This window comes from Peromyscus eremicus, chromosome 2 (genome assembly GCF_949786415.1).
Source record: "Peromyscus eremicus chromosome 2, PerEre_H2_v1, whole genome shotgun sequence".
Classification (NCBI taxonomy): domain Eukaryota; kingdom Metazoa; phylum Chordata; class Mammalia; order Rodentia; family Cricetidae; genus Peromyscus; species Peromyscus eremicus.
Window position 1 is genome coordinate 69,306,398 of NC_081417.1, and position 17,654 is coordinate 69,324,051.

The 17,654-nt window shown below is 43.6% G+C and overlaps 2 protein-coding genes across 2 annotated transcripts in view; both read right to left on the reverse strand.

Moving 5' to 3' along the window:
- The window catches only part of Grin3a (glutamate ionotropic receptor NMDA type subunit 3A), a 181,686-nt gene that overhangs the window by 16,363 nt on the left and 147,669 nt on the right, over positions 1–17,654 (reverse strand). The window lies entirely within an intron of this gene.
- On the reverse strand, positions 974–2,067 carry Ppp3r2 (protein phosphatase 3 regulatory subunit B, beta). Its single transcript, XM_059254343.1, has 2 exons — positions 1,451–2,067; positions 974–1,180 (listed from the first exon to the last, which is right to left on the reverse strand). Exons 1-2 carry the CDS (start codon positions 1,957–1,959, stop codon positions 1,159–1,161), a joined length of 531 nt encoding a protein of 176 aa, XP_059110326.1. The 5' UTR covers positions 1,960–2,067; the 3' UTR covers positions 974–1,158.

The window sequence follows — 17,654 nt, forward strand, 5'->3', positions numbered from 1 at the left end:
GCTGATCCAGTGTTACCAGCTTTCCTTATGTTTGCCAATCTTTGCACCGCTCATCACCCTGAACAATAGCATTTCAGCATCCTGGGAAAGGCCACCTCAGCCCGAATCTGCTGATTTTGCCTTGGGGGAAAACTGACTCTATCCCATTCTCTCCAGCTGGGTGAGGTTGGGTGTGGGATGAAAGGGCTCTTGCTGGGGAGGATTGTGGTGGCATTGTGTTCCCCAAAATATTGTGCAACCTAATAAACTTATCTGGGGTCAGAGAACAGAACAGCCACTAGATATAGAGGCCAGAAAATGGTGGCACACACGCCTTTAATCCTATCACTTGGGAGGCAGAGATCCATCTGGATCTCTGCGAGTTTAAGGCCACACTGGAAACAGCCAAGCATGGTGACTCATGCCTTTATTCCAGGAAGTGAGCCTTTAATCCCAGGAAGTGATGGCAGAAAGCAGAAAGGTATATAAGGCATTAAAACCAGGAACTAGAAGCTTTTGGCCTGGTTAAGCTTTCAGGCTTTTGAGCAACAGTTCAGCTACGATTCGTTCTGGATGAAGACTGAGAGGCTTCCAGTCTGAGGAAACAAAATCAGCTGAGGAATTGGCAAGGTGAGGTATCTGTGGCTTGTTCTGCTTCTCTGATCTTCCAGCATTCACCCCAATACCTGGCTCCAGGTTTGTTTTTATTAATAAGAACTTTTAAGATTCGTACAACAGAGGATGCCCTATCTGACCAAAACACTGCTTTTTCAGAAGCTACAAGGCTGAAAACCTGGTGGGCTGGCCATTTGGTCCAGGTTTAGCTGTTCGCACATGAACTCTGAGACTACTTTCTGGCAGGCTACAGCACCATGCCAGAATCTCCCCATTTAGACTTCTATCCCTCAAACACGCTCAGGGATTTCTGGATGACCATGGGGAGTCAGGTGCATCCTGCTATTCGAGTATTTGTGCCCAGAGAGTGACTAAAGGATACTAAGCAAAGATAAATATATTTTTGCTAGTTGTTACAATAGGAAGTTAACAATTTGTTAAAAGTCTGAATGCCACAAGTAAATGAAAAGAGTGCCTAACACTCTGTGAGAATTGTAGTCTTCTCCCATATACACAGCCTTGAGAAAGAAAGGCAAAGATGTGCATTTTCTTATTTTTAAGCTTTTAGTCTTCTTGACCGTGTTCTCTAAAACAAAGAAAAAGGCATTTATGAGAATTATTTCAATTTCTCATTTCCCTCCCTGCTTCCTCCCCTTGTCTGTAGTCATCATCATCGAGAGTTGAATTAATGACACTGTATAGATGTGGTAGAGGCAGAGAGAAACACTTCCGGATTAGCCCGAGAGACAGTAGCTGGATATCTTGAATGAGAGAAGAAAGCCCAGTATGTTGAGTGGAGCCTTTAAAGAAACCAAACCAAACCAAACAGACAAATAAAAACCCCCACAAAACTCACATAGGCACGACCAACTTCTTGTGGATCTCCATGCCTCTGACCACATCCGAGAACTCTTGAAAGGATATCCGGCCATCGCCGTCCTTATCCACAACCAAGATGGTTTTGTCTACCAGCTGCTGCAGCTGCCAGTCCTTGAGGTTGTTACCCACCATCATCTTCAGCACCTGGAAGAGCTCCCCGTTGGAGATGTAGCCATCTTTGTCCATGTCATAGATTCTGAAGGCGAACCTTAACTTCTGCTCTTCGTCGCCCTTGACGCTGAACTGCGAGGTGCCCTCGACGAACTCGTGGAAGTCCACTTCCCCATTGCCGTCCGTGTCGAAGATGTCGATCACTCGAGTCACCAGTGGGTTCTGCTTCAGCTCAGGCAGCGACATGAACTCGTCTCTGCTCAGGGAGCCGGATTTGTCCACGTCCAACTTCCTGAAGCTTCTGCACAGCCTTCTAATCTCATCTTGCTCGAAGTTACTGCCCATCTCGGAATGGAAGCTAGCCTCGTTGCCCATGGCGGAAGGCGGTGGGCAGTAGGGTTGCCCAAGCCAGTAGGAGGAAGGAGACAGCAAGGCAGAGTACTGCCGTTGGCCTGTGCAGCTCGCTCGCGAGAGAGCACGTAGGAACCAGAGGTGGGCGGCTGGGAGGGAAGGTGAAACTCTGAGGACAGCAAGGCGGGGATAGAGGCTGGAGGGGACAGGAGGACAAACTGGAGCTACCCAGGAGAGGGATAGCTGCCGTTGGGCTGGCCTCCTCTCTAAGGCAGGTCTCCCTTATCATTTCTATCTCTCCTGGAAATCTTCTCCTTCATCTCCCTTTCTCAAGAAGTGTGAGCCCTAAGGGAACTCGGGACACATCTAGATAATTCACCGTGTTATCTCCAGCAAAGACTACGTAGCTTGACAGATAATATATACATAACAGACATATGTTAAAATACCGACTGAAGGTAGGTAGCATCAGCCTGCTGCTTCCTGTGGAGGCCCGGTGTAAGGGTCAGATAAAATGATAGTCCAAGCATTGGCATGAGGTGAATTCCTCGTAATCCTCCCTGGGAGCAGCCAGACTGGCTTCCTTCTGGACCTCTTTCAGGAACTGAGGGGCAGAAGATTGCTAAGAAAAAGAGTTTCTTACTTAGGTTTACAGACACCAACATACTCTCGAGAAATATAAAAACTTAATTCAGAGCACTTAAAAAAAATAAAAAAATCACTGTTCCCAAGGACATGGCCTCTGTTGCTCTGTGATTTATCTCCAGGTCTGTGGTCTGGTGCCTGGGGCTGGCTGTCCCACAGAACGCGTTAGAGAGCTTTTGTAAAGTGTCCAGGGAAGAAGGCCTGTGTGTGCTCAGCGTGGCAGCTTCCATTTCTCACTTCCTCCTTTCCATTCTACTAGGTTTGTTCTTTCAGCCAGAATCAATCTTTCTTTTCTTTGGAGTAGCAACTCCAATTCTCTAAATGTATAAAAAGTACATGTGGTCCAAGAACAATCCAGTTCAAAGGGCCTTGGGGGAACTTCAGGCTGCCAAGTCAAACTGAGGGAGGCAAGCATCCCTTCACTTCCAAAAACAAGCAGGTATCATGTCTATGTTCTTTAGTTCAGATGAAGAATCAGCTGGAAGGTCAATGTGAAATTGGTGCAACTGAGCCACTGGGCCATTTTAATTTTCTCTGTCAAAGGTAGTAATTGTGGTGGTTTGAATAAGAAGTCCTCTCATAGGCTTTGGCATTTGAATACTTGGTCCCTAGTTGGTGGTAAATTGTTTAGGGAGGTTTAGGAGGTGTGGCTTTGCTTGAGGAAGTGGGGTAGGGTTTTAGGTTTTAAAGACTTGTGTCATTCCCTAGTTGCTCTGCTTTCTGTTTGGCTCTCAGCTTCCAGCGTCCAGCTCCAGTGGCTACACCTGCCTGCTGTGGTGCCACTCCACTGGGATGGTGATGGACTCCTAGTCTTTGGAAAGCAAAAGCTTATTTTTCCTCAGTGACTTTCAGATTAAGAGCCATGAGACAGTTGCATGCACAAATAACTGACACCAAAATAGGAAGTGATGAGACATGTGGTTTGTCTTCCACTCCTTCTCTTTGTCAGCCAGGGGAACAGGTTTTTGAGCAAGGTGACACATGCTAGCAGGCTCTCCTGGAAGGGCTTCTGTGGTGTTTCTTGGAGCCACACTTAACTATATTGATGTGGGCCACAATGTAATGTGAGGACCTGCAGCTTAAGGTGTAGCTTAGGCCCTGAGCTCACCCTGTTTCTGAGTATCAGGTTCTCACAAGCAAAACAGGAAGGAAACAATGACGGCATAATGTTATTGTAGGTACCTTGGTATACACAAGATACCATCCCAAGTGAAAGTTTTTAAAACACATCTAAAATGGCTGTAGCACACCATGGGCAGGTGACATATTTGTGCCTACTCTGTCTCTTTCCTGTTTCTTTTTTTCAATTTAATTTTTTTCTCCTTCCTGCCTGCTTCCCTCCCTCCCTCCTCCCTTTCTACCTCCCTCCTTCCCTTTTTCCCTTTCCCCCTCCTCTTTTCCTTCTTCTCTCTGTTTCTGTCTCTCTTTCTCTTTCTATTACAGTGTGGGTGCTGGAACGGGACCTGTGTCCTCTGGAAGAGCAGCCAGTGCTCCTAACCACCAAGTCATCTCTCCAGGCCCCCTTTCCTATTTATTTATTTGCTTGCTTTGACTACATCCTTTTTATTTTATTTGAATGTCAGGAATGTTGCTTTAAGTTTAAATACATTCAACAGATTATACTGAACATATCCTACATGGCTGGCCTTGTGCCAGATAATGGACTTACTGTGGTGAAGATGCCACTGAGAAATCTAGTTTAATGAGCATGGATTTAAAGCTATAACATCATTTAGTCAGTTTTTTATGTTTATCATGTACATTCAAAATGATTACAGATCATAATGATTTGCCTCTCTTTTGTCATTCTGGGATAGTTTTAAATATGAATTTTGACATGTATAGTTTTAAGTTAAAGTTTTGCTATTTAACAATTCAATGACCTCCAGCAGAATTAATTATCCAAGCCACTGTTGATTTGGAAAATGAGATGACTGCTAAGTCATAGACTCATTCCAAAGACTAACTATAGGACACAAGGACCAGGCTCAATGCCTAGCACAGAATTGGCAGAAGTAATAATTTTTGCCTACTGTAGACCTGAATATTCTAATAGGCTTGTAAAACCAATGACTAGTTGAATATGTATGTATTTCTATGGATGCAAGTATTTATTGAGCAGCTATTGGGTGAGAGGAATGTAACAGTTGCCTAAAGCAGGCAGGGAAGATGGGTAATAAGAAAATCATCACATCCTGATATATAATGGAGCCTCTGTGCTATGTATTACAGGTGAGAGATACCTGGTACCCAAAGAGTTCATGAGGAAGTGATGCTAGAGCTGAATCTCAGGGGGTGAAGAGGTTAACTAGATGGTTCTGGAAGAAGCCCACTTGCAAAAGGGCTGGAGCAAGGGGAACAAAGGAGGAGGCAGGGACCTCAAGAAGACCTGTGTGGCTAGAGCAGAGAAGTCAAAGGACAGCAATCCTGTTCGGGAAAGTGCATGAGGCTTGACCATGCTCCAGACACTGAAGAGAAGCAGTGCTTATTCAGTTATTTCTTATGGGCATGCCAATCATGTTTCAACATACAAAGCACTGAGGACATTCAGAGTCTGTCCCTGCTCTGGAAGATTATAGACTCTTAAGTGAATTAAAGCACAAGAGAGTTGTGACAAATTGAAAGAGAAGATATGAAGTGAAAGATACCATCAAAGGAGTGAAGTCTTCTTTTTCTGGCAGTAAACAGAGGCTTTTATTTCTGCAAGAAATATTCAATCTTTCTAGACACAAGGTAGACAAGTGTCATAGCTGTAGATGTCCCAACATCCAGGTGCCTTCAGATGGGTTGCCCTTCAGTGTTGGAGCCTGGAGTCCCAAATAAAGAAGCTGGAAGGGTCATGCTCCCTTGGAAACCCGAAGGGCTATTCTTCTCTGCCTTCCCCTTGTTCCTGGTGGCTTGGCATTTCTTGGTTTCAGTATTGGTTTTCAGGACATCTTAACTGTACTCCAGAGGTCCCACTACTGAGACACAGTAGAAACTTCCAGAAGTAAGGCCTAGTGGAAGACCTTCTGTTCATTGAAGGCTGTACTCTTAAAGAGATTAGTGAGATCCCAATCTTGCTCTTTTTTTTTAAGATGAAGTTTTTTTATTAATTAAAATTTTTATTTATTTTACATCCTGACTGCAGTTCCCCCTCCCTCCACTCCTCCTGTTCTCTTCCCCCCACTGCCTTCCCTCTGCGCCCCCCCACTCCTCCTGTTTCTGTTCATAAAGGGACAGGCCTCCCATGGATGTCAACAAAGCATGGCATATCAAGTTGAGGTAGGACTAAGCTCTCCCCTTAGTATTAAGGCTGGGCTAGGCGACCAAGTATGAGGAATAGGTTCCCAAAAGCCAGTCAAGCATTAGGGACAGGCTCTGGTCCCACAAATAGACCAAGCTATACAACGGTCACATATGTGTAGAGGGCCTAGGTCAGTCCCATGTAGACTTCCTAGCTGTTGGTTCCAGAGTCTGTCAGTTCCTATGAGCTCAGGTAAGTTGTTTCTGTGGGTTCCCTTGTGATGATCTTGACCCCCCACTCAGCCTCGTACAACCTTTCTTCCCCCTCTTTAACAGGATTCTGGGAGGTGGGCCCAGTGCTTGGCTGTGGGTCTCTGCATTTATTTCCATCAGTTACAAGATGAAGGCTCTCTGATGACAGTTAGGGTATCACCAATCTGATGACAGGAGATGACCAGTTCAGGAACCCTTTCCACTACTGCTGCCAGTCTTGCTCTTACAGGGGGTAGTGAGATCCCAGTCTCTATCCTACTTGTATCCCAGCATGAAGCAAACAGACATGTTCTCCATCACAATGTGCCACCTTACCACAGACCCCAAAGCAACAGGGCTAGCCTAGGATGGACTAAAAACTCCCAAACTGTAAGTTCAGGTGAAGTTTTCCCTTTAACAAGATGATCATCTCAGGTATGTTGTTAAAGTAATGGAAAGCTGACTAGTTTGACTTGCATCTGCTTAAACCCAATCTCACCTTCACCACATGCCACTCTCCCTGTGAGCCTGCTTCATATGGTAGTTGTCTTCTCATAAGGACACTAGTCACGTTGTGTTTGGGGCCCTTCTTACTATAGTGTGACTAAATATCAAGACTTTTTTTTTTTTTGGTTTTTCGAGACAGGGTTTCTCTGAAGGCTAGGCTCACAACCAAAAATATAAGACATTTTTAACACACTGATTTGTATCCTGTGTACAAACCGGATCACATTCTGATGTATTGTGGTTAAGCCATCAGGAAGGCAACATCCCCTTGAAGAAAACAGTATGCTCTCTAGCACTAGGCCAGAAGTCCAGTTTTCTGGAAGGACAGAGGCAGGAAGCAATGATGATGCTCTAAATGGGAATGCCTGGCCTCCTTGACTGACAGTATGCTTAGATTTTGCAGGCAGACATTCCTTTAAGGGCTCCGGGGCTCCCCAAGATGCTGTTTCCTTGTCTAATATGTCTCACAAATTCCACCTACTCCAACTGCTCACGTGGGAAAGAAGTGGCCTTAGATTCTCTTACTAGTCCGTGCAATTTATGCATCTCTGATAGGCAAGTGTGGTTTTTCTATTTTGCAGCACCTCACTTTAGAGCCACTAGAGGGCGCTCACTCCCCATTTCCATTCCTTGTTTTCTTTAAGCTGGAATCTCCAGAGCCTGGAGGTAGGACTGTGCAGAAAGTAGATGAGGAAGGAGTCCTAATTCATGAGATACCCCATAGGCTGCAGTGCATGGAAATCTGAGAAAACGGAAAGAAACCTGTCTCTCACAACGGCTCTAATCAGCTTGAGCACTGCTCAGGCCTTCTAGTTGCATAGTAAATGACGTTTCATAAATATTCATTAGTTTGAGGAATTTAGGAGAAAAGCAGGAACTACTGACAGTATGTGGTCTTGGATGAAATTTATGCCTGAGCCTCTCTGGAATGCAAAAGAGGAGACCCTTATCCCACAAGATCTGTTTATTTGCTCATTACTACAGGTGAAGGGGGTGCTTGCTGGATTGCCTTTCCTTGTAGCAGAATTCAAACTACACAAACCAGAAAGCAACAGACAAGCAGGCCTGATTTTCTGCTGATGTGGGTTGAGGGGGAAGCAAAGCCTGAATTGTGGGCTGAGGGCCTGCACCTAGAGCAGTGTAGACAATAGCTGTGGTTGCTGTTTTTTCTAAATGTTTGAAGTGCTACCTAATGGCTTGTATAACCCTTCTTCATGTTTGCCCACAGAAATCTAGATGCAGAGTTGGCAGAAAGGAAAACAAACACCACCACCATACTCTCAAAGCTAGTTCCGTCAGCACAGGGCCAGGCAGAACATTCAGAATCAGAGATTTCTCTCCCTGCCATCCAAAAGTCCTCAGTTCCACATGGAAGCAATGGCTAGTCAGCCTGGAACTGTAAGATGCTGGTCACACGCTGGGCGGTGGTGGCACACGCCTTTAATCCCAGCACTCGGGAGGCAGAGCTAGGCGGATCTCTGTGAGTTCAAGGCCAGCCTGGGCTACCAAGTGAGTTCCAGGAAAGGCGCAAAGCTACACAGAGAAACCCTGTCTCGAAAACAAACAAACAAACAAACAAACAAATAAGATGCTGGTCACAGATGCATCTCTGTTTTTGGAGGTGGGTACAAATGATTCCAGGAGTTAGGATAAGACCAATGCAATGTCTTATGGGAAGTGGTTTGTTATTTACCAAGCTGTTTTCTTCTTTGCACATCGTTTGGTGGTTTTTATTTTCAGTTTTAGTATTTGTTGTTACTTTATTTTTTTACTTGTAGACAGACTCTTTCTGTGTAGCCTAGACTGGCTTCAACCCCATGGTACCTCTGACTCAGTTCCTGATTGCTGGCATTATGGGCCTGTTCCAGTATACTTGCCTTGGACATAGATCTTACTCAGTGAAAGAGAAAGAACTTGGTTAGACCAGACCTGCCCACTAACAGTTCCATTAAATGAACATCACACTTTGAGGCAGGCCCAATTATTATATCCTTGGCTTTGAAGGGAAAGATCTGAAGTTTTAATCTTTTATCTATTTTATTATTTATTTATCTACCTTATTTATTTATTTATTTGTCTGTGGCTGTGCATGTGAAGTGCACTCATTCCAAAGCATACACGTGGAGGTCACAGGACAACTCATGTGGTCCAGGGATGGAACTCAGTTCATTAGGCTTGGCTGCTGTCAGATCTAAAAGGAACTAGGGAAAAGTGGCTTTCTGTGGTTCTGGTTTGCATAACAAAGTGCATGCTGGCCTCCAGGCTTGCTCAGTATCGCAACTACCTGTGGCTCTTCTCAGCTCTTCTCACTCCCTACCCTAAACGTCTCCAGCTCATGGGCTTCCTTCCCTCCCCCAGCTTCCCATTTCCATATAACCCTGCCATTTCAGCCATGCACTCTGTTTTGTCTTCCTCTCTTGGGCCCCTTTTTCTTGCCTCCCTCCCCCCCCCCCCTCTCTCTCTCTCTCTCTCTCTCTCTTCTCTCATGGCCCAGTTTAGTCTGCTAGCTATGTTCAGTTTACTACTTTCTCTCTCTGCTCTGGACTCTTCCAGATGGCTCTGGCTATACTCTCCCACATATCTACGATAAAAACCTTCCCCTCCCCTCAACATACCTTGGAGTAGTCATGTCCTCAGTTTATACATCTGGTGCTGAAACCCTCAGTTCGTACAGCAGCAAGTGCTGTAACCCACTAAGCAATCTTGATGGCTTCTAGTTCTGAAATTTTAGAAGCTGTCTGGCTTACATAAGCACACATTGGTGAGCTGGGAGTCCACCCTGCTGTCTCCTTTAGAGCTAAGTTCTTTGTTATACTAGACTGTGCTCTATATGAAGCCTAGAACAATGTTCCTGCCTTGAGGAGGTAATAAGGACTCCACAAAGAAGAATATAGGAAAAGGTAAAGGCCTATAATTTGTTTGTGAGTTTAGCTGTGTTTATCTACCATGTGGATGGGAGAAAGAATGCTCCTGCAATTTTAGAATCCCTGAGGCATGCATAATTGGTGATGTTTTCAGGGGGCAGGTATACTTTGCAGTACTTTATTTCGTACCTTTAATGTCTCACTTCCACCTTGCCTGGGTAGTTTTTTTTTTTTTTAATCCCCGTAGTTATCACCTCCTTTGAGGCACCAGATTTGATTCTTTCTTGGTCTATGAGTCCTAACCTTGTTTTTGTCACTGTTCCCACCTGCCTTCCTCTGTCCCTGAGGACATGTAGAACAAGGAATTTGTTCATGGTATCTCTCTCTGCCTGTGAGCTCTGTATTCATTTCTATACTGTCTGCATCGACAGAGCTTGGTACATATGGGTTCAACATATGTGTGCTGATGGAAAGATGGTCTAGCGGATGCGTGAGTGAATGTCTGAGTTTGTTCCAGAAGTCAATTAGACGGAGGTGAGGCATTTCTCAGATTGCTTCTTCATGCCCTATTCAACTTCACATTATATGAAAGAACACAAGTACAGCTTTGTGCTTCAGGATTCCAGAATGCGCTACCTGGATAGGTTCCCCCCAACCTTATTCTTGGCTTAAATATTACACTTAATTACTTAGGCTATTCCAAGGGACATATTCAGCTGTCAAAGTGGTTCCCTACATATATGAGTTTTCAGTTTAAAGCCATCTACAGTCCTTAACTCTCTGCCTCACTGTAACTTTCAGGAGGTTGAATACCAGACAGATATTTTAAATTGAAGTGGGAGAGGGTAGAGATGAGAGGGGCAGAAGCGTGCTGAGATGTGCCCTCCCTGTCAAGAGCAGGAAATGCTGCACTAAAATCCACCTCCTGCCACTGTCTTAACCACTGCTTTTGAGCTGTTAATATACTAAAGATTGACTGCTGGGAAGCTGGCATGGAAACTTCTCGATGTGACTTTCACTGTATGGTTGATTGTATTGGTTCCTTATTCACTGCTGAGATCAAGTGCTGGAGGAGAAGCTGCTTAGTGGAGAAAGGGTTTGTTTTGCCTCACAGTTGGAGAGATGCAATGTAGTCCATTATGGTGGAGAAGGCATGGTGGCTGGGGACAGAGGTAGTTGTTCCCATTGCACGTGTAGTCAGGAAGCAGAGGCAGACTGAAAGTGGGGCCAGAGCACCAAAACCTCAAGGTCGCTTGCTTCTTCCAGAAAGACTCTACCTCTTCAAGGTCTTACAACTTTCCAGAATAGTCCCACCGGCTGGAGACTCATCAGAGCCCTTGGGGACACTTCACACTCAGACCATAGTGTTGAGTAACTCTTCTCTTTTCTCTCTCTGAAAACTCACAGAAGGAAAATGGATCAACCGTGGGAAAGCTTGGCCTTTGTTTTGTTTTTCTCAGTGAATAATACTAATATTTGAGCAGTTATTAGCATAGACAGATGCATAGTTTGGTGACTTTGGGGAGTCAGTTTGGCTCATGAATGGGAAGGGCAGACTGGAGGCCAGACATCCTCTCTGTGTTCCAGGTTCCCCAGTCTTCAGCTGGTTAGGCCAGGATTCCTCTAACAGTTCTCCTTGGAAACCACTGCTTTCTTTGCTGGCCATGCTACATGATCTTTTATTTAAGACAAGGAAACCTGTTCAGAGAACTTAAGTGATCTGCAGAGGTCACATAATTGCCTCATAGCAGAATCCAGAGAAATCTGAAAAACGCTGTCCATATTCAGCACCCATATATCAAGAAGCTCTTTGTTCCAAATCAAAAACACAAAATGACACCTCCATTTTCAAAGGGAAGCAACTCAGAGAGGTAGATAATTTGTGTTTGTGACATCTTAATGCGCCTTTTCTGATGTGGCTATTTCACTACCATGGTTATTTTTACTTCTGTATCTACCCATATAGTGCTCCTAAATAACAAGCCACTTAAACTTCAGCTTTTAAAATTGCCTCACAACGAGGAGCGTGACAGACTCTCCCTTCATCCTGCTTTGAAGACCCACCTGGTAGGGAACAGTGTTCATGCTTGGGAAGGCTAAGGATAGGGTAGGTGATGAAAGATGAAAAGCTAGTTAGGGCTAGTGGTCAGGAAGAGGTGACCTGAAAGACGGGGGTAAGTTCAGGAATGGGCAGGAAGTCCAGGTGAATACTTAGCTTCATAACAGGAAGTTGGAGGGGTAGGTAGTGGGGAGGAGCTGGGAGGAACTGGGGGCAGGGAAAACATGATCAAAATGCATCGTATGAAAACAATTTAAATACTAAAAGAAAAATAAATGAATTGAAAAAGATACACTGAGAAGTTTAATAACTTACTTTTGTAATGTTTTTAAATGCACTTATTTTCCCCAATCCCAGGGTAGAACTTTCTCTGCAACACTGAGCCCTTTGCTTGCTATTTTCTCTTTCCTTTAGTTCTCAGTAGCAACCCTTATATTCAATCCAGAAGCCCATGTAGCAACAAGATAAACATCGGCCTGAAGCTCTGGGTAGGCCAAGTGGACTTCCCAGGCATTTATAGCTGCATCCTTGCCATGACAGGAGAACCAGATGATCTCCAGTGAACTCAGCTTGTCCTTCTCTCTCCTTCCTGACTAAGGATGGTTGCATCTCTTACCCTGAAGGCTGGACCTTCTGAAGGCTGTGCAGCAGAGCTCAGAGAGCCAGGCCAGGGATGCTTCACTGGCCCTATCCCTTTCATTTCTGCCACAAAGGGAAGTGCTAGATGGCTCTTTCTCTTCCAAATTTATTTACATCTTTATTCATCCTCTTTGTGTCCTGGGAATTGACTTCAAGGGACCACATAGGCAGGCTCCTTACCCAAAGACAGAGAAATAAGATCTGAGAGTGGGGGAGACAGAGAAAGGACGTTTGTTCCCCAGCTCTCTTACAGTGAGCCTAGGGGATGGCTAAGCCCCTAAGGAAATGGCTGTCTCCTCCCCCTTCTCCTTCTTTGTGGTACTGGTCATTAACCTAGGGACTTGGGCATGTTGGCAAGCTCTCCACCAAATTTATATCAAATGCCACCAACCAAATGGGCAATTTCTTAGAAAACCTAATCCCATTACATGTCTTAGTTCTGAGAATGGCTCTTCCCATTTATTCCCCACAGCCTGGGGATGGTAATGGTGACATCTCTTTACCCAATCTTGGAGTTGCGCTGACTTCTTTAAACAATATGGTCTCAAACAGTTTTCACCTTAAAACTCCCCTCTGTCTCTGGGGATGCTTTCTGTTCTCTGCCAAGACCACTATTTCCTTGTCCTTTCAGGCTCTTTTAGTTAAAAGGTGCAATTATTCAAAACATTGTTTAAAGGAGACTGGCAAAGAGAGGCCTCATCAGCTCTCTGAATAATGCCTTGCTGAATTTGGGGAGCTTGTTAAACTGGTATCTGCTGCCTTCCTCCCTGGTTTGTAAAAACGGGTTTCATATTTCTGTTGCCCTGAAGTTCCTAAATTCACTCTGGGACTTCAAAAAATTGTATTTTTCTGCTGAGTCAAGGGAAGATGAAGGGAATTTACACTCTGCCATATGTTTTCCCCAGCAGAACTGATCGGCAATGGGTCCACTGTGGCAGAACGCAGTGGGCCCGTGACGACTGTGGGGACACATCTGAGGTCAATTTAAAATTCCTCTCTGAAAGTTGTCAGAGTCTGATCTGCAGAGTTAGATTTGCAACATCCTGGGCAACTCTAGGGAACAGATAAAACCTTGATTTTTTTTTAAATGAATTTATCTTCCAGAGAAACTGTAGCTCAACAGCGTTGGGTTTGTGAAGAGACAGGAGGTCAATAGTTCAAGGTTCCCACTTTCAGACAAGTGTGAATATCCACCTGCCAGAAACGGAGGACCAAAAGTATCCTTCACCATTTCCTACCAGGTGACCACATAAATCACTGTCCTAACTCAGACATTTTTTCAGGTTGAAAGAAGGTGTTTAATTACTTTGTGGGAACAGACATTGACTGGGACTATACTTGGAACAATAGAGTGTGAGGTCAGAAACAAACTGAGGAATGTTTTCCTCCAAGGTCAAGAGCACCATTTGGAAAGGTGCAGTCAAGAGCACAGCTGCTTCTGTGATGTTGTGTCCTGTGCCCCTCTCCTGGGATGGTGGAGGAAGACAGGGAAGGGAGAGGTTCATTAAAGCGCCCTTCCATTTATGACTCACAAGAACCACAGAGAGACGAAGTCGAGTGATCTCGACAAAGTGACTTTCCTAAGATTCTTGTTTCTCTGCGTAAACACTGTTGCAGTGCAGGACATTCAATGAGAAGAGTGGTTAAGAGAAGTGCTAATAGCCACTTCTACAGATTTTTTTTTTTTTCTGGGGAAACATTACAAACAAGAACAGAATAGCAAACACAAGAGGTGGGGAACTGTGTATAGGTGTAGTGAACAAAGAAAACAGGGAACCTTTACAGAAGAGATCTTGTGCAGCTGATGAACATAGGACTGGTTGCTTTTGGTTACGCAGTAGGTTGTGCAAGGGTGATTGTAAGGTCCCATTTTAGGTCCTTCAAGACAAATATGCCAGTCTGTGCCCAAGAGTGGAATGCATCACTGTGTAAATGCATATGGTGAACATCTTATAGAATTGTTTGTGATTGCATAAATGAGGATATTTCATAGTGTAGACCATCATCCCTTAGAACAGTGGTTTTCAACCTGTGGGTCATGCCCCTTTGGAGGTCAACGATCCTTTCATAGGGGTTGCATTATCAGATATCTGCATATCAGATAACTCCATTACAATTCATAACAGTAGCAAAGTTACAGTTATGAAGTATCAATGAAAATAATTTTATGGTTGGGGGTCACCACGACTTGAGGAACTGTATTATAGGGCCATAGCATTAGGAAGGTTGAGAACCACTGGTTTAAAAGGAATGACAGTGCTATGCATGTTCACTGACATTGCCCTCTCTCTCTAAATACAGATGTTAGCAGAATTATCTTTTCCTTCTGCGTCTGAAGGCCCAGCTAAGGGCACATCTTTCCCCCATTCTTTCCATTTCTACTTCTGAGAAGGAATCTTCCAAATCTCCAAATTCAACCACCTCAGAAATGAGCCCAGGCTGTTTTAACAAACACAACTTGATCTGAGAATGGCCTCTACTCCAACACTTCCAGCTGACTACACCAAAGGTTTCTAAAAGCCTCTTCCTCAATCTGACTTGTAAAAAATCTTCATTAAGACCTGTTGAGATAACTCAGTAGGTAAAAAGTACTGTTGTCAAGGCTGACAACCTGTGTTCTGTCACTGGAATTCATATGGTGGAACAAGAGAACAGACTCTAGCAAGTTATTCTTTAACCTCTACACACACCCTGCCATGCATGATGGCTGTACATGCATGCAAACTCATGCACACACATACATGCATACAACAAAGTAAACAAATATGTGTAGAAAAAATCAAAATACTTTTGCTTAAGAAGAGTTAGTGTATTTTGCATCTATTTATGTATATCTTACATTTATGCTTATTTTCTGAAGTCTGTCTTTTTACATACTATTACTTTGAAAATGTTGATAAATCTATATACCCCTGGAACACTTATGATACAAACTCATAATCTTTATTATTATGTCTGGATATACTCTCAGTATTTTCATTTTCTTTTTCGATTTATTTATGTTATGTATATGAGTATTTGGCCTGCATGTATGTTTGTGCACTATATGCATGTCTGGTGCCTTTGGAGGTCAGAAGAGAGCATCAGATTCCCTGGAACTGGAGTTGGATGGTTATAAGACACCATGTGGGTGCCAAGAACTGAATCCAGGTCCTCTGGAAAAGCAGCAAGTGCTCTTAACCCCTGAGCCCTCTCACTAACCCCTGCTTAGTATTTTAACCCCATTTGACTTGATTTTACTATAATCTATGAAGTATGTGTTTAGTCAGTTTACAGAAGAGGAGGCTCAGAGTGGTCAAGGATCATGCCCTATATTTCACAGCTGGTAGAACTTGGGGTTCAAATCTAGGATGCCTCTATAGGTGATACTGTAAACTACTTACACCATACAGAATACTAGACATTCGTATTCCAGGAGGATGTTAAGAGAAGCTGGGGTCACTTTGGCGAAGCCTGTACAGATTGAAAGATTCAAATATTTCATAATGGTAACTTCCCAGGGTCTCTAGGGTGTGTGTAGGGGGGCTGTTGGCCTCAGTTGTACATGCACTCTGCTGCCTCCCCTATTTCAAGGTCTTCATCCTTCTCTATGTGCTATAAGGTAGGTTGCATCATTACTAGTCCCAGAGTTCTTATTGGCCTAATCCATTATGGTGATCACATTATCTCAACAATGATTAGTTTACACACAAGCAGATGAAATTTTTAGCAACAAACCATGAAGAAATTTAATTGTGGGTCTCTTCGAATGTTATTCTATGAATAATCAGATATTTCCTCTGACTAGAGGGAGAAGAAATAGTATTTCTGTTATTTACCACTTACTGTACCAGGTTTTTTGCTAGATGGCTCCACAAATGACCTTTTATTCTTAGGAAAAAAAATGGCACATTTTATCACACCTTTTCTGAGATGGAGACACTCAGACGCAAGAGCAGTTAACCAGCTCTACTTGACAGAATCGGCATTGAAACCCAGAAATATGTAGTTTCAGATACATCATGCTTTGTGCTAGGTGTGTTCAAAGCAGAATACATTTGGCAGAGTATTTTTTGAGTATTTATTTGACTCAGTCTTCAAAACCGTGCTCAAGCAGGGCCAAGCTCTGAGGCTGCAGAGCCATGTGTAGCAAGAGGCTTGGTTTGTCTGATGACCCTCTGAAATGGCGGTAGCCTGGATGTGCGCATGTGGCCAGGATGTGACATTTTTTCAGTAATTCTGGCTGGTGAATATGGCTCAGAGTCTCTTTATGGCTAATGCCTTCCTGTCAAATTTGAATTATTTGGAGATTTTGATTTAAGTCGGCGACAGACACGATGGAGAACTCCAAGTTATTGTTATTTAGCTTAACGTAAGCAATTGATTTTATTTCTTGGCTAAATTCACTGACTGATATAAGCCCAGGCTTACTTACTTTAGGAAAAGCTACATTAATACTCACCAAAAGAGATAAAATGCCATCAGTTACCTAGACAAGAAATAGGTTTTCATCTCAAAAACACTGTTAACTCTGATACTGTCATTTTGAAAAGAAAAATTATATTAAAAATTTAAAGTCAGACTTCCTTTTTCTGATTATAAAGCTTTCCAGTGCTACCACCTCCTCTATCCCCTGACCCAAGGCAAAGTCTTGCCATATAGCCCAAACTGATCTTGAACTTGTAATCCTCTTGCCTTAATGTTCCCAGCTCTGTGACTACAGGTATGTACCCTTATGTCTGGCTTCAGCCCATCTTGTATTTATTTTCATCATGGCTCCCAGGAAGATCATGGTTGAACTTAATCATTGAGGGCTTGAGTGTCTGCCTTAGCTTCTAGTTGGAGGTTTTTTTTAATCTCCTTGTCTTTATTTACCTATCATTGTACCTACCATCTATCTATTCTCTGTCTCTTATCATGTATTACCTGCCTATATTAATGCTTCAGGAATACTGTATAGATGAACATGTGTTGGATGTCTTAAAACAACAGGAATGTATCCTCTCATGGTTTAGGAAGCCCCCAAAAGTCTGAAGTGCAGGTGCCAGTGGGGTTGTCTCTGAGGAAGAAATTTTCGCATGCTTCTCTCCTTATTGTCTTGTGTCTGTATCCCAAAACCTCTGCCTCTGTCATTACGTAGATCTCTTCCCCTGTGAGCCTGTGCACTTGGCCTCCTTGTAATGATACCAATCATTGGGGTGAGAGCCCAATATGGCCTCATCTTAACTACTCTTTCAATGACTCTATTGGCAATTACTCTGTCAATGATTTTATATGGTCAAAGCCTTAAGTTCTGGGTAGACATGAATTTGTGGAATGCTGTTCAACCCAGTGCACTACCAATATCCACCCTGATTTAGTTTCTTGTCTTCATCCATGCTTAGACTCCAGTTTTTTTTTTAACTGAAAATATTTTTTCATACAGTATTTTCTGATCACTTTCCCTTCCCCTAATTGCTGCTAGACCTTCCCCACCTTCCCAGCCACCCAACTCCATGCCATCTTTCTCTCTCTCTTTAGAAAACAAACAATCAGCAAAAGCAATGAAT